A 24,670-nucleotide genomic window follows, 5' to 3' on the forward strand; every position below is an offset into this window, starting at 1 on the left:
TCTTAATGGGCTAAACCCTAAGGTCTTTGAAGCACCATTCATGCACATTGCTCTTTTGTAGATGGCCCCCCCCTTTGTATCCCTATTTTCCCTCCTTCAGATCCCCGCTGTGACCGGTCTGCTAGCCTAACCAATATTCTAGCTTTTTCTCCCCTGGTACTTCCCCATATTAAATGATCAGTTTAACATGAGAAAATCATTTAGGAGAATTAGATATTAGTTATTATGACATTATCTCTACTATGCTACTAGTGAATCCTCTCTTGCTCTATTGTGTTATGCTATGATCTTTGTATTCTGGTTCTGTGTCATTATATTGTACTAAGCTTCGCGCTAAAGTTAAACCCCCTCCCCCCCCCCCCCCCCCCCCCCCCCCCCCCCCCCCCCCCCCGTCTCTCTCTCTCTCTCTCTCTCTCTCTCTCTCTCTCTCTCTAGTGTGAGAACATAGCAGTCATGGTTGTGTTCTCTAACAAAGAGGTATTGAGCTAACAACACTCTACCTGTAATTGAGGGTTGATCACCCCCTTCCATTGTTTGAATATTGTAACAGATAAGGAGATGATTCATAAACTTGTTGATGTCAGCCTTTTTAGCCTGCTCCATGTCTGATGGAGGGACCTGCTGACTTTGAAACTGATTCTTGGCTGCTTCCTCATTAGATTCAGCCTCTTGTGCTTCGCTTCTTTCCCTACTTCTTCATCAACCTTCTCTTCTACTTCCACCTCAACTTCCTCATATTCCACCTCTTCTTCTTGGTTAGTTAGAACTGCTGCATCATCCGTGCTCGATTGTTGTAGTTTTGGCTTGGACACTTTAGGGAGAGAAAAGTGAGTTGGTGCTCTCATACCATTGAAACCAGCTGGTCAGCGGTCAATCACTTCAACAAAACCACAGTCAACTGAAAACATCAGATTGAACTTGAATTGGCACTTGAATCAAGACACACAAAGGGGCAGAGTTTCCTTGTCAGAGATATTGGCCCCTCAACAGATGCCCCTTGCGGTGTTTCTTTGTATATTGTGATGAACAACGATGGTTACAACTTTTGTGTGAACTCACGCACCTTGATTTGAGCACAAACTGGCTACTTGGCCTTGCTTATATAGGCACTTGGGCCCAAAAGTTTAAAACGATTTGCTATCTACAATGTGGCCTGAAAGCACTTAAAATAACCCACATAGGGAATTTACAAGAAAATTGGCGTAGAAAACTGCCATGTCTACGTTTTTGCATAGGAACGTCTACGGTACGGACACCACACTAGTACTGTCATAAACTCCACTATAAAATGCGGCACCTTTACAGGCTCTGAATGACCTGGGCATGCCAAACCTGCTTCACCTGTCATACTCATCTCCTCTGCACGAATGCCCAACTTTGATGCCAATTCTGGTGATATGAATTTTGCACGGGCTCGTGGATCAGAGAAAACGAGCACTGTTTGGTCTCTAACTTTGCCCCAAGCTCTGCACAGTTCCATGGCATCTACGTTTGGCTGGTCACTAACCATTATGCTGACTTGTCATCCTTATCCAGTGACTTCTTTTATGGGCATTCATTCGCAAAATGTCCCCCTCTTCACAAATGTAGCATTTCTTGGCCTCTCTTAGAGCTTTCCTTTCTTCAAAATATTTGCCAGAAAAATGCCTTTTCTGTTCTTGTCCTCGCGCAGAAGAAGATCAAAACTGCTTCTTGGACGTGTCAGCTTCATCAATGGAGGGTTTCTTTGTGGGAGGCATAGAAGGCTTTGCTACAGCATTGCCATTGGCTGAAAACTGTTTTCCCTGGGACCCTCTCTTGCTACTATTAAATCCATCGAAATCTCCCTTCGATAGATTGTTGGCTACTTTCGCATTCTCAACCAACTGCGCCATGTTCATGATAGTAGTCTTTGTGTAGTAGTCCCTGATTTGCTTGGGCAATCCGCAACAATACTTCTCAATTTGTTCTAACAATGGCACAAACCTAGGAGGTTAGTGGCAACAGTGCGGCCCAGAAATGTTTTTTGTACTCCTCAAGATTCGCACACTGTTTAGTATTCAACTCGTGCCATCCTGCCATCACATCCGCTTCAAAAGTGTTTGTCAGCCATGTAGGTGCAAAAAGCTGTTTGAACTGGACCCACGTTGTATGGACTTGACCCTGATTCAACAATAATGACCTTGATCACGTTTTATGGGCTTGACCCTGATTCAACAATGCGGTCCACAATTGAAGCGCATTCCCTTTCAAGAAAGTGGCAGCCTTGCGTATCTTCGAAGACTCTGTGAAGTTTCCTCCAACATTATCTGCATCAATCTGTTGTATGAAGGTCAAAGCCTTCAATTGATCCTTAGTTCCCTTGAAAGTTTCATACTTGACTCCTTGTAATCCTTAGGCTAACTCAAAGAGTCACATTGTCATCAAAAGGTGCCTGTAAAAGTGGTGCTCTAGGATTGACCATTCCGGCACTCGCATCACCTGTTCTACCTATCATATCTGCATTTTGGGCATATGGCTGCAAAAAACCAGCCATACCAAATTGTGTTCCAGGCATTCGAAATTGACCATAGGCACCCTGAAAACCATAGCTTGAAACACTGAACCACCTCTAAAACAACAAGGACATGTAGTAGGTAACGGAAGGGTCTGACTCATAGCCTGCTCATTACTCCCTTGACCATTCACAAACGGTTCCTGTGCAGGTAAAGCAAATTGTCTTGGATCAATGGACACTGCTGGGTGCTCAACCACATGGGCTTTCCCTCAAGCATCACGAGTCCTCTGTGCATTGGAAATCTCCTTTTCCTGCAATGGCTCAGTCATGCCCTGTGTCAAAGCCTGAAAATCCTGTGTCGAACTTGATATCCCTGTGTAGGAGCCTGTAAGAACCCTGCATCCTTGGATTCTTAGCCAACTACTGAAACATTTTCATGCAGCTATGCAGTTGAGCTGTGAACAACCTGTCCTCTTCTTGAAGAGTTGAAGGAACTTTCATTGTGCTATGTGAGGAAGATCACTCTTCAGGTACTTGGTCTCTCTTCTCTACCATAACGATAAGAGCTGTGTTGCTTTACCCACAACAATCCACGCTGCACTTTTTGAAGAAAAAGTGACTATCCCGTCGATGGAACCATATAACCGGTCTGTACACAGTAGAGGGCGGTACTAATTCAATTACCTGTTTTTTTTTTCTTTTTTTTTTCCGAGAAAAAGATCCTTCTATTAGTTAATGAAAGCTGCCCGTAGGGCTACAACCACCTCTGCAAGAGAGGGCTACAACAAACATGATAAGGAGACTCTCCCAATGAAAGAACAACATATATACAATGAGGCTAAATCAAGGGATGGGAGGAGGGAAGAGCCACACAGGTGGTCGGTAGTGCCATCTGAGCACACCTTGGACAATGGTGTAGAAAGGCCCAGGGCGCCAGAGTCGGAGGAAAGCCTCACGGCGCTCCCGCATGCGGTCGGAGCTGCCCTGTAGTCCCTCAAGCTGTCCTCTGAGAGTATGGATCAGCTCTAGCCAAAAGTCACGAATAGTCTCTGCTAGCGGCACAGAGCGGGCCTCAAAAATGCGGAAACAGCGGGCCCGCCAGATGAACCATAGTGTCAGGCCACTGATGAGCTCCCAACACTCCTCTCTCTCACTGCACCACTCCTGTGGAGTAAGCTCTGTAGCAGGCTGGAGTGTAGGACGCCCCCCTGTATCACTATCATCCTACTGGTGGAAGATAGCTCAAACTGAAGTGCCGGGCGCGTTAGAGTGGACCAAGCCGCTGCCCCCCAAGTGTACTGTCTAGCCGTGGAGAGAGTAGGCATCAGCCGAAGAACTCGTAGCCACACCTGCTGGGCCGAGGGACAGTCCCAAAGACAATGACGTTGACTCTCCACCAACTAGTCACAGGCTGCACATGCGGCCGAGAGACCACTATGCACAAGCCAGCTCCTTACTGCTGTAGCTCTGTGTGCAACCAGCCACTGAAACAAAGTGACGCGCTTCGGCTGTCTGGAGTCCCACAGCCTCTGCCAAAAGGCTGGCTAGAACTCGACTGTGAGGCCCTCCTCCTGCCAATGACGTGCTGCAGCGGGGCAGGCCTCTCTCTGTGTTGCAAGTATATGACGTCCAAGCCGAACAGTGTACTGAAAGAAGGGGACTCCTGGGTGGTCTGCAGATGAGAAGGGGTCCCTCCATAGCCACTCAGCAGGATCCCACTGTACTCGTGCTAGTGGACAACACTCCCAAGCCCATAGCCTCCAGTGTCCAGTCTCAAGAGCTGCTGGATCAGGGTCTATGACGCAAGTCCTCCCACAGATGCCCACAACTCGGATCCTTTGAAAACAACACTCTGCTACTTGCGGGGCCTCTACTGCAACTCGCTGTAATCGTCCCCCACCCTGAAGCTCGAAGAACAGGGTTGGGACAGTCTCTGAGCAGGCCCTGACTGAAATGAGAACCTCCAGTCGTGTGAAGGCTCCCATCCACCGGGGTGCTACTTGCTCGAGAGGCGTGAGCCACTCAGCTGGAACTGACTCTGAGATGTCCTGACACATGCTCTGCACCCCTCTCATGCCCTGCAGCTGGAAACCCTGCACCTCCTCTGACAAACCTGTGAACTCTAGCCATACACCTAGAGAGCGCGCTGGACCTGCTGCCATGGGACCCCAGGAAACATGAGGCCGACTACCAACCAAGTGGCCTCTCTGAGTGCTAACCATGGGGTTCCAGACGAGGGGCTGCCGTAGGTGCTCCTCCGTGCACATTGGCTGTCGCTGCTCCAGGCCACGCCGTAAGAGCTCCCAAGAACGAAGCAAACTCATAGCGAAGCGGTCCTCCAGTCTCCTGCTCAAACCAACTCGGCGCATCTCTGTAAAGATCCATCTGGTCGAAGGTTGCCAAGGGCCTCCTGACTGAGGCACCCCGGCACGAAGCCTCTGCAACAAGAACTCCTTCCAGGGCTCCTCACCTGGAAGAAGTACTTTGACTATGAACTTTCCTAGAAGGGCTCTGCTGTGCTGTGCTGGATCAATGATCCCAAGCCCTCCCTGAGAACAAGGAAGCGTAATGACCGACCAAGCCACCTTGGCTCGGGCCATATGAGAGTCACGTCCTGACCAAAGGAAGTTCCTGATCAGCCTCTCTACCTGGCTGATACAAGAACTCGAGAAGATCCAGCAGGAAGTGATGTACCACATAGTCGCCAACAGCACCTGGTTGGCAACTACTATACCAGCCAGCGAAAGTCGTGCTGAGCTCCAATGTAACAACTTTCTCCTGATGGACAAGAGAAGAGGAGCAATCTGTTGCTCGAGAGACAAGTCCAAACCAACCTGACAACCCAAGTACCGAACTGCAATCCCTGGGGGAATCCACCTGAAACCCTCTCCTGGCATCCAATCTGGCACAGGAGCACTACCAACCGAGAAAGCCACTGTCTTTCTCCAGTTGATCAGTGCGCCCGATGCACAACGAAGGTCTCCAGAGCCTACTCACATCTGTGAAGATTGGCCTCCTGGCCATCTAAGTAGAAGGCTGAGTCATCGGCAAACTCAGCGTCCTGTAGCTCCTCTCCCCGAATAGGGAGTGCTAAGCCCCGAAGACCAACCTACTGTGACACCAAAAATCTTCTCATCGCCTCCGCATAGAACAGAAAGAGAAAGGGGGCAAGAGGACAACCCTGTCTGACCGAGCGTGTGAGCATGAAGCGCTTACCTCTCCCTCCTGCCAAAAGCACCTGATTGTGAGCCTGTCTGTACAAAGCTGACACCCCTCGGATCCAAGCATCTGAGAAGCCCATCTTGCGTTAGAGTGCCCTCTAGAAAGTCCCAGTCAACTCGGTCGTATGCCTTCTCATAATCGAGAAGAAGAATCACAAGGTCCTCACTACGGAGCCGTGCTAGGGCAGAAGCCTCCCAGAAAGTAAAGATGTTGTCAAGGATATTGCGTTCCTTGACAAAACCTGTCTGAGTCCCATGTATAAGGCTCTCTAAAAGTGGCTCAATCCTCAAACTCAGAGCCTTGGCAAGAATTTTGTAGGTTGAGTTGAGGATGGTGATGGGGCGCCACTGTCGAATCTCATCCAAGGAGCCACCCTCCGCGGGAATGAGGTAGATCAGGCCCTCACTCATGCTGTCAGGCATCACTCCTGTGCAAAATGTACTGAAAAGCACTACAAAGATCTGGGCCAAGCAGGTCCCCAGTACTCCAAGAAAAAGCTGGGAGTCAACCCATCCTCACCTGGAGAGCTACTACGAGGGAGGGCCCTAAGAGATGTGTGCAGCTCCTCAAGCTGAAGTGGCATCTCTAGCCTCTGGCGCATATCCTCTGTCACAAGTCATGGCATCTGTGCCCAAACCTGCTCCCTGCATGCATTCTACCTCATCACTCCTGTGTGCAAAATGTACTGAAAAGCACTACAAAGATCTGGGCCAAGCCGGTCCCAGTACTCCAAGAAAAAGCTGGGAGTCAATCCATCCTCACCTGGACAGCTACTACGAGGGAGGGCCCTAAGAGCTGTGTGCAGCTCCTCAAGCTGAAGTGGCATCTCTAGCCTCTGGCGCATATCCTCTGTCACAAGACATGGCATCTGTGCCCAAACCTGCTCCCTGCATGCATCCTGCCGCTCTGACTGAGGCTCAGCCGACAGTAACTCACGATAAAAGTCAGTAGCAACTGCACGCATATCCTCGGGCTCACAAGCAACTGGCCCATCGGGCCTCCTCAACTGAATGACCTTGGCATGCGAGTGCCGAGGTCCCACTGTCTCAAAAAAAGCACTAGTCACTCTGTTACCCACCTGAGTCCACTAAGATGCCTGTCGGTGAAAGGCAAACTCACGACGCCTCTCCTCTGTGCTAGCAAGCTCCTGTCGAGCCTGCTGTAACTGCTCCTCCAACCATGGACTGTCTGGACGCTGCTCCTGCATCCTCTGCAGTGAAGCAATGCCTCGTCTGAGATGCTGCTCCGCCTCCCTCGCTGTAGCCCGGCGAGCCAGAGACTCCTGAAGAAAAAAGTGGCTAATGAGCTAGGCCTGAGGCCACTGTGTCCGCAGGTGAAACCTGGCTGTCCATGCCCTCTGTCCAGAGAGCCTCTACCCTCTCTCTGAGTGCTGAGTCCAACGAGACACTCTCTGGGATGCGAATCATCGTGCTCCCAATCCTCTGCCTGTCTGCCACCGTGAGGATCACCGATGCATGGTCCGAGAAGGAAGTCCCTGCCAGGATGCCCACTGAACCCCCCAAGTCATTGAAGTGGTCACTAGTGTAGAAGCGATCTATCCGCGATAGATTCACTCTTTCCACTCTGCGGCCCAATCTAGAGAAGGCAAGACTGTCTGGGGGCCTCACAAAACCAGAGTGTTGCCATGTATCCGAGACCCTCAAAGTCATACAAAACCTCTCCCAAGCTGCCAACTCGACTCCATGCACAGTAGCATGGTTGCCACCAATCCTGTCAGAAGGGTCCTCCAACATGTTGAAGTCCCCTCCTATACACCAACGATCTGCCTGCGGCAAAGACTCAACAATCTGTGACCAAAACTCTGCACGAGCACTCGCCACATTGGGCGCATAGATGTTCAGGAAGCCCACAAGGCCACCCTGAACTTGCATAGTAATCCACTGAGCCCTGCCTGGCACAATAACCCCTCTGCCCTGCAATGAGTCCGCAATAGTCATACATACCCCACCGTGGATGCCTCCAGGTCCAAAAGCAGCTGACCAAAAGGTATCATAACGTCCACGCAAAATCTGACCACATCGCCGAATGCGGCTCTCACACAGATGGTGCTCCTGAAGCATAAAGAGATCAATCTCTTCTCCCACAAGGCAAGGCTGAAGCTCCTGACGCAATTGGCCCCGCTGTCCCTGAAATTGGGGCCCACCGAGTCCCTGCACGTTCCATGAGACGATCCTCATGGGGAGCGAGAGAGAACAGATGCTGCTGCAGCAGCAAGATGGGCTATCTTCGAGGCAGGCTTGGATGGGGAGTAATCCGTATCCGAGCGTCCTCTAGATAGGCGTGACTGCAGTGAGTGCCTAGCCTAAGCCCAAGCAGAGCGAGCCGTGCGTAACGCAACCTCCTCTGTCCAGGAGTCCTCATGAATGTATACATAGCAAGGCAAACACTGTGTATCAGCAAAGAAGTACACCACAATGTGCCTACATCCTGCTGAGTCTGGGGTTGTCACCGCAAACTTGGCCAATGGCCACAAAGTCTGCAGCATATCTGTAACTTCAAGTTTTCCCATGTGGTGAGAGAACTCTAAGACCTGTGTATGCAACCATCCCACCACTGAGTCAAGCGACCACTCTGTCTCGGCCCTACCACAGAGGGGGAAGGAGAAACCAATTGCGGACTCCAAGGCCTCTGTCCCCCTAGCGGCGAGGAACAAAACATGGACCCTGAAACAGGCTGCCTCATGGTCTGCTGCGGAATCGCCGAGAAAACGAGTGAACCCGTAGTCGAAGAAGTCCCAGCGGCGTCGGATGTCAATGCTCGCCAGCCCACGAGGGATAGCTGCAAGGGAGGATGTCTGGATCTGCAGAGGGGGCCGCAAGAAGGGCTGACCCTCTCTCGCTAGGCGACTCGCGGCAAAGGCGCTGCCAAGAGATCTCCTAGCCGCCGGAGAGGGACCAGTCTCCTGAGCCGATTGAGAAACTGCAGCAGGAGGGGGGGGAGAAGGAGCTGGGGAGAGTGGAGGAGAAGAGGGGCGGGATGGGGCGACGGGAGCAGAAGGCGGGGAGGATGAGGAAGAGGGAGGGAACTCTGGGGGGGGGGGGAGGAGCAGCTGTCGAGGGAGAAGCGGAGGTGGGGGCTGGCGCAGGGATCTCCTCCTGCTCAAGAGGACCAAAACGGTTCCCCGTGGGAACCCACTGCTGCTGAGTAGGCACCCGAGGGACACTCTGAGTGCCAGGCTGACGCTGTGGCCCCTGGCATCAGCGGCCACGGGTCTGCTGCCACCCCTCCTCCGCTGGAGCCCCAGGCTCGGAGGGTGGCTCTGCATCTGTACGCTGTGCCGCTGGCTGTGGCTGCGGGTCAGCCTTGGCAGGCTGGGGCTGAGGCTGTGGTGCAAGTCGTGGCCTCCTCCGTGGACAGGCCTTCGCTAGATGGCCCATCTGTCGGCAAATAAAGCTCTGGTTCGGGAGGCCCGAGTACTCCACACTCTGTCGAAACCAACCCCCACTCACCCGAGGTAAAAGGATAACCTTCGGGAGCGTGTGGGTATCTCTGACCAAAACTCGAACCGAGGGAATGCCAGCCGCCTTGGTAGCTACTGATGCTGTCGTACGAGGTGTTTCCAGGACAGTCCCAATGGCGGAACCGATCCTGGAAAGAAGTGGTAGGTACTCCCTCCGTAAACCCAGAAAGCAAACTGAGATGGGGATGTCTGCCTCCTCTACTAGAACATCCGAAGCTGGGTCAAAACCATGTCGCCACTGTCGAAAGTGGGCACGTGATGCTTGGATGGCCAGTGGACTCATAGCTATGACCTTGGACGCCATCTCGGAGGACTCAAACTCGATCTAATAGTATATAGCGGGCTGGGGCAAGCGGGCAGGCAGCGAAAAAAGCACAGGGGATAGGGCAGCGGGCGGCGGCAGCTGGGGCTGAGGGCAGGCGGACGGGCTGGGACAGGGGCAGCGCGAGGGGGGGCAGCGGGGGCTGAGGGAAGGCAGGCAGCGCTGGGGGGGGGGGGGGGGGGGGGGGGGGGGGGTTGGGTGGGTGGTTGGCGATGGCGTAGCGAGAATTTCAGAGCAGCAGCGAGCGCGCGTTTTCGGGCTCTCTTCACGGCGAAGCCTATAGACCCAAATTTTGAGTCGGACACTGGTGAATCTTGGATGGTCATTCAATTACCTGTTAACTTTACACGGAGCACTAAGAAGAAAAGAGAGCACAGATGCGTCCAGCGACTAGAATATCACTGCGCACACGAAGACCGACACAGTATTTCTTTATTCAATCAAGAACAGACGATACGAACACGCATATCAAAGTCTTGGAGAGGGCTGAAAATGTTTTTGACCCAATTTCGGCAGCATAACAATGGCAAAACCCCTATAGGTCAAAAGTACCTGTCTAGGATGGATTCCCTCGCAATTTAGAAGCCTTCGGGTGAGCTGTAACAGAATTTCAGTGCGTTGTAATTCCCTGTTTTGTCACTGCCAGGTGCCCAAAGTTCTGTACAAGCATGCCAAGGCCTTTCCGAGGCTCCCCTGGTGTTCTCCTGTAGTTCAGTGCGAAACGCTAAACCTGCAGAAAAACACAGCAGGCTGTAATTCTCTGTTTTGGATGGTTTTTAGCGGAGCGAACACGTCTCCACGTGTCCCAAGGGCTTCCGCACGCAATGGGACAGTCCCCTTGTGATTTTGGACGAGTTTTCACTCAAGGCGATGGAATTGTTCCTACTTGTGGGGGATTAGGAATTAGCTAATCCGGTTCCTGTTTAGAAGGTTCTTGCCTTTGGCAAACGCGCATAAACCCCAGGACTGTACATAGTCAACCGAGAAGCCCAACTAGTGGGGCATTACCATATGTGCAAAGGAGAGAAAGAGATGCGCGAGAGCAAATCATCGCGCTACATGAGACAAAGGAGAAGGCAAGCTTTCCATTAAAGCTATGAATCTGCACCCACTACTCTCTCTCACACACACACACACACACACACACACACACACACACACAGAGTAAATGCACAATGACGACTAAAATCAGCCTTCACTCTCATTTGCGGGCCCCCTCTTGCTGAGGTGTCCTGCATGCTACTCTGCTACTGCCAAGTGTCCAGTTTTCCCCTTTGGTTTAATTTCCTAGTTCCCACCAACTTATAAAGTTGTAAGTGACTTGCCAAGTGGCTCAAATTCCATCTAGCGCACACGGGCTTCCACACTCATCAGAATTTAGTGCTAATTGGCTCGGCCAGTCCCAAACTGACCAACCTAGATTCCCGATGTGAGAAACCTGTTGGGCTGCCGCAACTGTTTCACACTGGCCATACAATGTCCCTTGCACCTTTTCAAGGGTTCCAGGGAAAACAAGTAAAAATAAAATAAATAAAAATGTGTAGTACATATTTAAAGAAGGCAGCATGAAAAATACACCTCCTGGTGATAGGTGCAACCTCTTGGATCCAAGGCTTAGTGAAGCTCATTGTTAGGATAGTCCCTTCAAGGAAGCTCCAATTCACTCGAGCATAAGCCTTCTTGAAGTTCAGAAGCAATTTTATAGATTCCTCATCTCTCCCTCGCCTGAATCCATAGCTTGCTCGAAACCACAACATAAACCAATGCCAATCATTTCCCAATTCAGCGACAAAAGAACAGAAGTAAGGCCATCTTATCGAGAGAAGCTCTGGCATGACAAGGCCCTCAATGCATCCAATAGCTCAGTCTCCAAGAGACTTCTACACATGTATATACGATATGATTTGATATGGAATGATTGTCGCAACAAAAATGTTTACGCTTTCAAGTTAAAAATGTGTTTGATTATGTGTGTGAGGTGGAACGTTTCAACATTTAATCTTTGTTCACTAGTGAGGTAATGATGATGAATCTAGTGCAGTATAGAGGTCGGTGAGCCCTTGGATGTGATGGCCCCACTTCTGGGAAAGCAATAGATGGGTCTGTCCCAACGGAACCATCATTGCAAGCCCCATGCCTACAACTGTAGTTGCGTCATCTACCACCACTGCCCCTGTTGAATCTCTTCCCCTCTAGCTTTCCCTTCACTTTCCTTTCCTCGTGTGCTAGGATCTGCTCAGGTTGAAGGATTTCCTTTGTCTCTTACCTCGGGCTGCTCCTCGGGTACCAAATCCTCTAGCACTTGTCTCTTGAGAGGTGCTCACATGAAATGCATGGTAAATCCTCTAGTGATCTGGCGACTTCAGTGTGAGGATATGTCATTAATCTTTTTTGAGGTCAGGAAAGGTCCATAGTCTTGCATAAAGCCTCGCCTTTCCCTTCTTCTTTCTCAATGTGGCCTTCTCAAACTTAAGAAGCACCCAATCTCCTTCCTTCATTGGCAAAGTTGCATGTATGCTTATCTTCTGCTCTCTTATGCTTGTCCTGAGACTTGGTGCAAAGCCTCTTTAGCCTTGGCAAAAGACGTTGCTAGATCCTAAACAAAGTGATCCACCTGAGAGATCTGGTCCCTGGCACACAAGATAGGCTGGACCTTCTTGCCACCCTTGACTAGCTCAAAAGGTGCCTTTCCACCAGCAGCAGACATGTGAACTGTGTTGTAGTAGGCAAACTCCACCAATGGAAAATACTTTTCCACTCGGACTTGTGGTTAGAGACTTAGCTCTTCAACAATTTAAGAGCGCTGAATTGGTAATCTCTGTCTACCCATGGGTCTGTGATGAAAAGATAAAGTGGGCTTGAGTTTCGTACCCAGATTCTTGCACACTACCCTTAAGAACAAGCTAGTAATCCAGGGGTATTTGTCTAACGCAATAGATGTTGGCATCCCATGATATCTGAGACGTGGGCAATGAACAATCTGGCCATGTTATTGGCCTTGATTGTCTTCTTCACCAGGTACAAAGTGAGCCTGGTTGTTAAATCTATCTAGTATAATCTAGATGCCATGGTGCCTAGAGTGAGTTTTTGGGAGATAAGAACATACAATACTCTCCCACAATTGCTCTGGAATTGGTAAAGGTTGTAGGAGTCGTGGTGCTTTATGCTCGTCTTTCTTCGAAGATCTTCTAACATACCACGCAAGCCCGCACAAAAGCATCCACATTGGACTTGAGCTGAGGCCAACAAAATTAACTCTCTATTGGCTTAAGTGCGTCGCCTCAAGGTGTACTATGGCGCTTTGTCAAGACTTTCTGTTGCAAAGCCCTCATCATGCATAACTTGGCCCTACTCATCAAGTAACCGTCCTTGAGTGTATCCTGAAAGTGACTCCCTCATTCTGCGATCTATCAACATATCCTAGAACTCATGATGAAATATTGTCGTGACCACGGAAATTTGTGGCTTGCCAGACAGTGCATTTGCAACCACATTCTTGTTGCCAATATAGACAATCCGGAAGTTAAAATCGCGCTTACATGATCTTTGTCATACAGAGGGACTCATCTGAGTGTTCTCCTAGTCATCTGAGTTGGGAGTCATAATGTTTGAATTTTCTCAAGTCTCGTCAAGATTGTTTTTCCGAAAGCCTTCCCAAGAGGCTTCCTCCTGAAAGACCAAACGACCATACCATTGATTTGATTCCGGGGAGTTCTCCTCCTAACAACCCTGTATAAAGTTAGCCCAGCACAACAGGAGGAAATCATGAGCCAAGTCAATGAGCTTCTAGCCAAGGGTTTGATTCAACCGAGTTTATCTCCCTTTTGTTCACCAATGCTTCTTGTTAAAAAGAAGGACAGATCTTGGAGAATGTGCATAGATAGATGAGCTCACCATCCAGAAGAGGTTTCCAATGCCCAGAATCTTTTAGGTCTCTACTTGCTTCAATGCGATCCATCTGAAGAATGGATACTAGTAGATCAGGATCTCTCTTGAGATGTACACAAGACTGCGTTTAGGATGTCCTTTGGATTGTATCACTTTTTGGTGATATGCTCGGGCTTACCAATGCTCCTACAAACATTCAGTAGGATGATCAACTAGATATCTCAAGAGGGTAGTATTTAGGCACATTCTTTGATGACATCCTCGTCCTCGAATGTCGAGGACCTTGTGAGCAAGGATTCATGGGCCATTATCCCCTGTATGCTGAAAACCTTTTGCTTTAGGCAATACCTTTGCAACTCAAGAGGCAACTTGAAGTTGTACCTTTGCCGCCATATTTGAGAACTTATCTGTTGCTGCATGTTGTACATCTGCTGCAACTATTGCTCTTGACTCGCTGCTAGGTTTGATCCCTTATTGGTGCTTAACGCTTTTGTTGCTTTGACCTTCGCTTCGGTTTTACTTTTAGAAAAGTGTTGATCAGATCCTTCCACTATCTAATCATTGTGTTCATTGGCTTGAACTTCCTGTGCTTCACATGAAGAATCTCTGGAATAAGCAAGAAAATGCTCCATGAGCATGCTGACTTCATTTTCCCAAGCTTTGTCCACATCAACTGGATTATGTTGTGCCTCACATTGCCTTGCTTGACCCGTGTCATCACCAGCCTCATCTTCTTTTGTTCCTTCTCTTCATTCCCAAGTTGTTCTTCTACTTTGTCATCCACGTACTCGTACTCCTCTTGCTGATGATTAGGAGATGTTGCTTCCATGATTGGTTGCTGCAGATCGGGATGGCACTCTTCCTAGGAAAAGAATTATATGGTTCTTTGATACCACGGAAATTGGCGAGTCACCTGACAAGGCAGTAAAAACAGTGCAACAATACCAAAACTGATGCAAAACAGCAAACTTAGTCTTCATCCCCAACTTGTTCTTCTACTTCGCCTTCCACATACTAGTACCCCTCTTCTTGATGATTATGAGATGTTGCTTCCACAGATCTTGATGGGACTCTTCCTAGGAAAAGAATTGTATGGTTCTTTGATACCACTGAAATTGGCGAGCTACCAGACAAGGCGGTAAAAATAGTGCAACATTACCAAATCTAACGCAGAACAGCAAACTTGAACTAAAAGAGAGCACTTGATCAAGACTCAAGACACAATGAGGCGGAGTTCCCCCACTCGGAGAGTTTGGCCCCTCCAACAACCGCCTTTGCGGTACTAGCTGAACTGTGTACCAGCACTTGTTCACATTTGTGCCCAGTAGTACCCACCCAAACAGATTCGTCCACGTCCGATGAACAGACTCCTGCGTCAGACCCATCCAATCCCGTACGGATGGTTATGTTGGGAGGACCCATAGTTGCCTCGAAACTTGTTCCTTGAAATTAAGAAACTTCTCTTGAACGTTTCAAAGGGGATTTGGTTTCTACTAGTGTCTCAGTCAGATGGTCTTGTTCGTAAGTTACTGTAATTAATGTTTTCAGCTTTAAAGGATCTCTAAGGCTTTTTATGTAGATGCAATGTGTTATGAATGTCAGCTCTAAGCATACATATTTATGGCTTGCCACTCATAGATTTAACAAAACTTCTATTGTAGCGTAGTGAAACCACTCCGAAACTTTTGAAACTTGTTTCATATGAAACATTTCAAACTTCATGGCTACTATGGTGAATGTCTATTGTTTTTGGGCAAATTTGGGTCCTTTAGGCCATGGCCCATGGGACAAAGCCCAAAGCTGAAGGGTATGGGCAAAGTTCAAGTCTCATGTGCTGCCAGGATGCGATTCGGGCCTTTCAACTTTGGCATCCTAAATCTTTTCTCACTCTCTTTCTCTCTTTTTCTTTCATCGTACGTGGCGTACTAGCCTAGGCTTAGTCCATTCCCGACCGTATGAAGACCAGATAGTACTAGCACAACATGCTCGGACATGTCAACCCTGCACCCAAAGGAGGTGTAGTAAGGTTAGATCTATAGAGTAACTAACCATTTAAGAGAGACGAGCCAATCCTAATCAAATTCAATTTAAGATCTCTTTAAACTGATGATGTGAAGGGGTTTTACTAGTGTTTACTATTTGGTCAATACTATATGCATGATGGTTGTGATAATTAGAATGCGTTGTGGATGACACCATGAATCTATGGTTAGCACATTCCTTTGTAGGTAAATTTGGGTTTTTCTTGGATTCATCCAGGTGTATATGTACTTAGATGAAACCCTTGCCTGTTAGGCAAGTTAAAAATGAACACCCTTTCTTGAGCATTGACTGTCAATACGATACATGATGGAGCTGATGGTTATATTGGGTGGTGAACCACTACCACAATCATGTCTCTCAACTTCACTTTCCTTTGAAGGTGAATGTGGGTTTTTTGTAGATTTATCTAGGTACATACGTAACTGTAGATATTATGTTGTTGTCAAGTATAGGGTTCAGTTTCATTCTGATGTAGGGGTTTCTAGGCAGGTGGCGCAATATGCTTCAGAAGGGGGTGACGGCAAGTATGCTTCGGAGGCAGTTCGTGAATGTATTGCGTAAGCATGCTAATTCTAATGATATTCAAGAGTATATTCTGGTGTGTGAGCATCTTTAGGCTGAGATCTTGCACATTGCTGTACAGTTCACTTGAAGAACTTGATTCCCTTTTACTAAGGGCCTCAAGGAATGATTCGTCTGCGACTATTCAGAAGATGACGGAAAAATTAGATGCAGCGGTAGCTGCTCTGGACAAGTAGGTTATTTTTCAGTACTCAACAGCAATTTTCGTGATGCTTCTGGCATGTCATGAGTTACAAATGGCGATATTTGAGTGGGATTTTTTGTGTGAAGTTTGTGAAAGCAGTCTTGGGCCATTAGTCTCTGTTAGTTAAAAATGGCCTCTCTTTCAAAAACAAGCTATGACAATGACTTGGGTTTTCAGAGGCTCTGGTGTGAATATTAATATTGAGGGGGACAAAGAGGTTTTCTAGATGAGAATAGACTGGCTCTTTCGAGGTGATTTTAATTTTCCTCAGGAGAACATATTTCAGGTCCTTGTTTGTCTGTCAATGGGGAAGCAGAATAATTAGATTGAGTAGCAGCATTAATTAGTAGGCAAAGGAAATTTGTGGCAGCAGCTGACTTTCTGATGAGCTTATGTGGTCTTTGAGATCGTGCACTTGATACTTTTTAGTGGTCGCTTGGTAACATGGTTCTTCACTTTGTGGTGTTCATCACGCTCGATTTTAGTTTGAACCTTTCTGGGATTTTTTTGGAGCAGGCTTTTGACTACTGTTCCTGCTTCAATGTTGGAGAAAGGTAAGGCCATTGCAGCTTCGTATCGGGAATCCACTCCTTTATCTGCTGCCCCCGACGAAGCAGACGCAGACACAAAGGTGCTAGAAAGTCTCTTGTAGCTTAAGGAAGGCAGTCTTGATATATATTTATCATCAATATATATTGTTACTGGCTATTCAAGAGAGGTATCTTGACTTTAGCTGGACCTCTACTCTTCAATACCAAAGAGATTCCCAGTAGGGAAGCAAGGATTGTGCAGCTACAGCTGCATTTCTAAGAAGATTATCAGGTTGCAAGCAATTCTTGATGTCGCGTATGCTCTCTCTCTCTCTCTCTCTCTCTCTCTCTCTCTCTCTCTCTCTCTCTCTCTTTCTTAAATTTTTTGGTGGCTATCTACGAGTTGTTTTGGGTCATCTAACTAGAGTGCTTCCTTAGTCGCATTTGTCTTGAACTTAGACAAATGCAACTAAGGAAGCACTCTAGTTAGATGACCCAAAAAAACAACTCTTGAACTTAGACAAATGCAACTAAGGAAGCACTCTAGTTAGATGACCCAAAAAAACAACTCGTAGATAGCATTATATAACTTAGACAAATGCAACTAAGGAAGCACTCTAGTTAGATGACCAAAACAACTTGTAAATAGCCACCAAAAAAATAAAAAATAAAAATAATATATATATATATATATATATATATATATATATATATATATATATATATAGAGAGAGAGAGAGAGAGAGAGAGAGAGAGAGAGAGAGAGAGAGAGATGTTTTGATCAAAGCATGTTACCTTGTTTTTGCTTGGTACCATGTCTAGGATGTTGGTATCATGAGGTTCCAATTTTTTGCATGGGGGAGTTTGTGAGAATGTGCCATTCCCACAACACCATGAAGTTTTTAGTGCATTCGTTTCATTGTGTTGTGAGAATTGAGCAAATCCCTTCTATTTTGCCATTCATTTGTCAATTGTTGTAATGATGTTAGCTAAACCTTTGTCATTGAGCTTAGTGACATGCTTTCCAACTTGTTCCCATTGGTATACCTTGCAATCAATGTAGTGCAAGAGTATGCCAATCAAAACATGGCCAACATGATGTCTTTTTTCAAGGAGCCAGTGATTAACAATTTGCTCTTGCATACCAGCAGTTGCATAAATGCTACCCATGAACACAAATGTTGCATATCCTACGATCGACAAGCACCGCATTTGTCAAACATACAAGCATAGCACTACCAAGAAGGCTGTCTTTCTCCAACAGCCCTTGACTAGAATCTCATCGTCAATTCTCACCCCCATGTTGTGAATGTCTTGCATAAGGCTACAAGCCTTTTGGGTGCAAGCATTGGTGAATGCATTTGGAAAAAGGCATGGCATATCCTTTTATACTCCAAGAAACTTCGTTTAGTGAGAAACCCCCAATTCGCATCTGGTTAAATCAGCACGTAGTGTCCTTGCTATAACTATGTTGGCAATATCTAGCAATTAAATCGCTTCAAGAGAAGACATCTCGAGGCATCAAGAACTTTTCATGCTTTGTGATTGGCATGCATATTGATCAAAGCCAAGCATGATATCTTTCTCCACATTCCTTGATTAGCAATATCATCATGAATTCTCACACCCATGTGAAGGTCTTGCGCGAGACCATAGGCCTTCCAGGTGCAAGCATAGGGGAGTGAATTTGGAGAAAGGCTTTCCATTTGCCTTTGGTTTAAACCACCAACAGTCTCCTTACCACAAGCATGTTGGGCATATCTTGCAGTCAACGAGCTCTAGGAGATGACATCTCGGAGAGGATGCCCATCAAGACCTTATTCTGCTCTCATGATGGGCATGCAAATCAATTAAATCATTGACAAGCATGACGTCTTTCTCCAACATCCCTTGACTATCAATCTCATCATTAATTCTCAACCCATGTGAAGGTCTTGTAAGGACATAAGCCTTCTAGATGCCAGCATAGGTGAATGTATTTGGAGAAAGGTGGGGTTTATCCTTCTATAGCAGCACTCCCAAGAAACTTCACTTTGCACCTTGCTAAAAGGGTTCAAAGCTTCCTTGGCTTAGCCATGTTGGGCATATCTTGAAGTTAACGTGCTTCAAGTGTTGTCAAATTGGAGAGGATGTCCCTCAAGAACTTTTCGTGTTTTCGTGATAAGCATATGTATTGATCAAAGCACCGCCAAGCACGACTCTCATAGCCCTCGACCAACAATTCCTTGCACCCATCCGAAGGCCTTGTGTAAGGGCACACCCATTTTGTTAAAACAACTTAGAGCTTCCTTGCCATAGCCATGTTGGGTATATCCTACAGTAATAAACGCGCTTTAGGAGTCAACATCCTCGCCTGGATGCACATCAAGAACTCTTCATACTTCATGAGTGGCATACTATTAATCAAAGCATTGCCAATTTATGAAACCTTTCAGCCCTTGACTACCAATCTCAACGTGAATTCTCACACCCATGTGAAGGTCTTGTGTAAGGCCACATGCCTTCCAAGTGCAAGCATAGATGAATGCATTTGCCTTTCCTTCTCATCTGGTTAAACCAGTCAAAGCTTCCTTGCCTCAGCCTTGTTGAGCATATCTTGCAAGCAACACATTCCAAGTGATGACCAAAAACTTTTTGTGCTTTTGTGGCATATATATAAACAAATCCTTTCTTGTGAGGACCAAATTTTTTTTTTGGGTCAGAAAAGAAAAACTCGTTGCTTTTGATTATGCTTGTGAGCAAATATCGCCTCTTCATTCGATTTTTCAAAGGGCAGCTTTTGACTTCTCATCATGCTCTTCCTGTCTTTGCTTTTCTAGCAAATCTTTCCTCTTTCGTGGATTTGTCAATAGATTTTCCAGACACAACTAGTGACAATTTTAGGATTTTCAACAACCATGGTGTTGCTTTATGGAGCTATCCTTGGATATGACTTGTTAGCATGTTGCTCGCGCTTGCTTTTGTTCACTGCAGGGGCAGCCACTTACTTTTGCTTGCTTGTGGTGAAGGCCCTAGTGTTTGGTTAGATTTTTTAAAGCTTTGACCAAGACAACTCTGTTTGCTTTTGCACTCATCTCTTGGTACCCCCCGCCCCCCCCCTCTCCTCGCGCCAACCACCACCACACAACAAAACAATCTATTTCTCTCTCACCCACATTGACATTCACAGACACATTCTATACAATACTATTCTTTATTTTTTGATAGGCCATTCTAAATTCTTTAACATTTCTTATGCTTGTTTGCAGGACTTGACCTATGGAAAATTAGCACATGGAGCAAGGAGGGCACAAGATTTTGAATGGATCTCATAGGCTAATGAAGGAAGAATCTTGAAGTCATAGTATGCATGTAAGCTTTGCTACATAGAGGCCTTTGAGATCAATGCTTGCACATATGGATGGTCAAAGATTATGTGATCATGTTTTGTATGTAGGGAGGATTTGGAAGCCAAAAGAATGTGAAGTTTTGAAGACTATCTCACTTGCTGCTATCAACAACACCATAAAATTGTTTTATCTATTGTTTTGTCACAAGCTCTCTTTGTAATTTACACCATGATATTGTCATGATTGTGTTCATGGAGGAGAGGCCCTTATATTTGAGCATTACAAGCGACATTTGAGTTGTAGTGATATATTAAATGAAGCAAAATGATTATTCATATATCACAATCGATGACTATTATTTCACTGACAAACTCAAGTAAAAAAGGAGGTAGTAGGAAATCAGATTTAAGTTAATAATCTTTTTAGGAATGATATTTTGATGCAAGAAGTTGGTGAAGCTAAAAGCAACTTTATCACAAAGGGAGAGACTCTTCAAATGTTGGAAGAAGGGGAGATGCGATACTCAGTGAAGTCTCAACGTAAAAAAACAAAAGATGAGCTCCTTTATGTAACTAATGCAAAAGGCTTAAATGTCCTTAACGCCCCTTGTCAACTCTTTAAAGTCAAATTTTTAACAAAAACTTGTACTAGTAGTGTAAGTGGTTATTGTTTTCTTGGTACATTAAGCTCTATGCTAGTTAGAAGAAGTTGCTTTGTATTTCTAGTCACTCCAATTCATAATTGTAGCCCTAGACATATGTTGCACTAGTTTGGCTCACATCAAACCATTGTAATTAGATAATATGCTATTACTTATCTTGTACTAAGAGGTACTTAATAGCAGGAATCTTATGATAACTTGCTTAATTGATAGGCTAGTTTGACATCCATGTATTTCTAGTTAGAATAATAGGTATACCAATTTACCATACACTGCATTTTTTATTTACAACTAGATATGCTAGTTAGATTTTTTAAATATGCAAGTCTATGTGCAAGATTTGATGGTAAGTGTACTAGGTATGGTAGTGAGCATGTGTTAAATATGCTTCTTATTTTAAGAGATGCGTGACATTCTAGATATTTAACTTTGTGCTCAAATATGTGCTAGCATACTAGGTGCGCAAGTGTGCTTAGTAGTTGTGCTCTTGATCATAATGAATGTATAGTCTGCAAACTAGATGTAATAGGTTTGACAAGATTAAACCAAGCACACTCATGAAAAAAGCAAGCTTGGAGTTTTTCTGTGGTGTGTCTCTTCAGCCACCAAACCAAACAATTTATAAACACATTTTTGGGTGAATAAGAAACCTTGGAGTTTTTCTATGGTGTCTCTATTCATATTCTTCCCTAGGTAATTGCTTCCGTATGTACTAGCATAAGTTTATGCATTGCTTGCATTATGTATGCAAGCATGCTTGTTTTTCTTTGCCATACACTCATATTCACGTCTCTCCAAGCATGTGCACTGCTTGTATAAGCGTGTTTATGGTGAGATAGCATGTGGAATGCTTTCTAGTTTCGTCCATGTGTGTGTGCGTGCACGTTTGTAGAGAAAGATGGGCATAGTGGGAGGTAGTAGGAGCTTATACTTACATATGTGTGAGTAGTTGAGAGATGTAGAGGAGAAGAAGTAGCCTCTGTCTATGGCTTCTCTCGGTGATCTTACATGCTTGTAAATATCCTCGTTCTTTCTCCATTGACAAACTCTCTCTCTCTCTCTCTCTCTCTCTCTCTCTCTCTCTCTCTCTAATGTGAGATGCCTCCAAGTCCCAGTTGGACCAGTTAGATGTTTTCATTGTGGCTGAGCATCCACTTTGCTATGTTGCTTACATTTTTTGGCATTGTTGCAAGGGAAGTGATGCATGAGCTAGAGGACCTCTTTGGCACAAGAGTCTCATACACATGTTTTTTTCATAAAAATTTTGGACTTGCACACATGGTGTGTGATCCAGATTGTTTGGGAGAGAATTTATATATAATGGAAGATTAGAAGTTTCTTGAGATTTGAGTGTTTTCACTTTGATCATTTAGTCTAGTTGATTGATAAGCCTACTATGCTAGCTAGCAATGCTTTGAAATTGTGGAATTTTCCTGCAGGTTGAAAGCAAAATATTCTAATTTCAAGGTTTGGATGAGACACATGAGAAGTGGAATATGTTTTTTGTATGTTGAAGGATCGATTTACATTTTTTAAATACCACATACAAAGGTCCTTTATAGTGGGGACAATTAACCTCATGTGGTCTCATAGACACTCTATACATCAGGATTGCAATTCTGTTTGCAGTATTTGTGGTGTAGTGAAGACACTATCATGGGTTGCTTGGTTTTGTATCACGCTTCCAAAGGTGTTGCATGTTATTGGAATTAGCTCTTTTTCTAAAGAAAATAGATGTCGTTTTGACATAATAAGAAATGTCCAATGTGGGAATTGCAATGTAAAGACTTTCTACTGATGCTTCTTGGAGAAGAAAACTAGAAAAGGCTATTCTTGTTAAAATTTTTCATATCTGGAGAGAATGTCATAAAATCTAATAAATAACCAACTCAAATGTTTCTCCCATATTAAACTGATCATTTAATGTGGGAGAATAAATGGGAACAAGGGTTAGGATATAGACATGTGCTTAAAGATCTATCTCAGCACGGGGCCAATGGTAAAGGGACCCAAATGAGAGATAGTCTATCAAAGAGCAAGGCTAACCAATGGAGCTTAAAGACCTTAGGGTTAGCTTCATTGAAGACCTCCAATAGTTAGTGTTAAAAGTCCTTTGACCTTAGGTAAGCTAGGGCTGTGCTTGAGATGGGAACGCGGCCCAAACTTGAGGTGCTTGTCATGCCTGATGACTGAGATGTTTGAAGTGCTTGATGATTGAGATGCTTGAGGTCTTGTCATGCTTGAGATGCTAGGACTGTACTTGACCAAACCAAGGTTGAGGGTCTTGAGGTGTCACAAAAGTCAAACAAAATCCCTACAAGGAGGGGGTGAGCCATGCAAGAAGGGGGGATGGTTGCTTGACCACTCTCTCTCCCAAAGGGCACCCCTTGCCCAAGAGGCAAGTAGGACACATGTCAAGCCCCTAGCTAGGTTACCCTCATGGTGTGCCTAAAGCGCATTGGTTGGCCTTCCAAGGGGTCCAATGATAATTTAGTGGATTTAACTAATTGTTTTACCACTTATCAAGTCTTCTCTCTCAAAGGGGAAAGGGGGACACTTGTCCCAAGGCTACTCTTGTTGCTTGATATATCATTGCTTGTGATTGGCTAGGCCAGGAGGGGTCCAATGACCTTCAAGCATGAGCTACAAGGGGGGGTCGACCAAACAAGGCTAGGGGGTTGGTTGAGGGGTATAATCTCCCACACACACTCACACACACTCTCATTGTGTATTATGCAAAGTACAAGATCTCCCTCTCCTTCTCCAAGCAAGTAGAGAGGTTGAGAGCCTACACCAACACTCTTGGCTATGGAATGCAAATCCAACCAAGAGCCATGCTTCAATGCTTAAGCTTGCCCTATTCTCCATCTTCATTACTATGCTATTATGTATGCTAGCAAGAAGAGTGATGATAAGTGAGGAAGTAATTTTTTCTCCTATGAAATGTTTCTTCTTCCTCTTCCATACCCTCATTCCCTGCTAGCTCTCTCCACCTTCGAAGGTGTTTGAAGTTTTGGGACTGAGGCTTGGGATAGTTAATGCTTTCCACAAAGTTTATGTTATGCTCGTGATGCATGAAGCTTTCCATCTTCATGGCATCACCTAGGTCACAAGGAACACAAAGATTGTATTGTAACAAGTCTCTCTTGATGGGAGAAACTAGAATACAAATGCCTATTGGAGGGGGGACCAACTCCACATAAATCCGCCCCCCAACTGTTGTCATGTTCTCTAAATTCTCTCTCTTGCAAAAGTATTGTTCATGCCAAGTGGTTCGGCGTTTCTTGCTTAAGAAGAGAGGTCCTTAAGTAGCCTATAAATGGTGGATTTTGTTAATTATATTAGGGTAAGTGGGGCTGGGATCTATTATCGGTTTTGTTGAGCCCATTATGTGGGGTATGGGGCACACCTCCTCGAGAGCTTTGGACTTAATAATGGGGTCTTTTTAGACTTGCCTACGGCTTCACGATTATTGATCCATAAGAAGTCCGAAAGGAGCTAGCCCTCGGCAATTCTGCAATATTAGACCCACTCCACTACTCTCATTAACCACTTCGAGCCGTGGGTGTAGATACTTAAGTGCTAATTTTCAAAGGCTAAGAGGAGTAGCAATTAAGGTTTTAAATTCCGAAAGCATACACTAAGTAAGTAAAAAAATTTTGCTAACATGGCTGACAATAACCAAGAGAGTAGAATGAACATCGTTAGCTTTGATTTTGCACATGAAGGTGTTAATGATGATGCCCCCATGTTTGTCAATTATCTTGTTACTGGGTTGTAGCAAGCTATGGGCAACCCTGCTTTGCAAGCCAAAGTCACTCAACAACTTCGCGCTTATAGGATTTCCCTTCCTCTCCAAGAGGAGAGAGAGCTTAGGAGGCCTCTTGAAGAGACCCCAAAAGAAGACTCTCTCCCATCATACGAGAGGAGGAATCCAAAGAGCAAGAAAACA

The 24,670-nt window shown here is 45.8% G+C and overlaps 1 protein-coding gene across 1 annotated transcript in view; it reads left to right on the plus strand.

Moving 5' to 3' along the window:
• LOC147421482 (uncharacterized) overlaps positions 1 to 17,038 on the plus strand; it is a 59,052-nt gene extending 42,014 nt beyond the window's left edge. The window contains exons 5-7 of the mRNA XM_086503111.1: positions 15,922 to 15,989; positions 16,076 to 16,186; positions 16,715 to 17,038. Coding sequence (XP_086359237.1) covers positions 15,922 to 15,989; positions 16,076 to 16,186; positions 16,715 to 16,850 — 315 coding nt within the window. The 3' untranslated portion in view covers positions 16,851 to 17,038. The remainder of the gene's footprint in view (positions 1 to 15,921; positions 15,990 to 16,075; positions 16,187 to 16,714) is intronic.
• Positions 17,039 to 24,670: the final 7,632 nt, after the last annotated feature.

This window comes from Adiantum capillus-veneris, chromosome 27 (assembly GCF_014529385.1).
Source record: "Adiantum capillus-veneris isolate H3 chromosome 27, ASM1452938v2, whole genome shotgun sequence".
NCBI lineage: Eukaryota > Viridiplantae > Streptophyta > Polypodiopsida > Polypodiales > Pteridaceae > Adiantum > Adiantum capillus-veneris.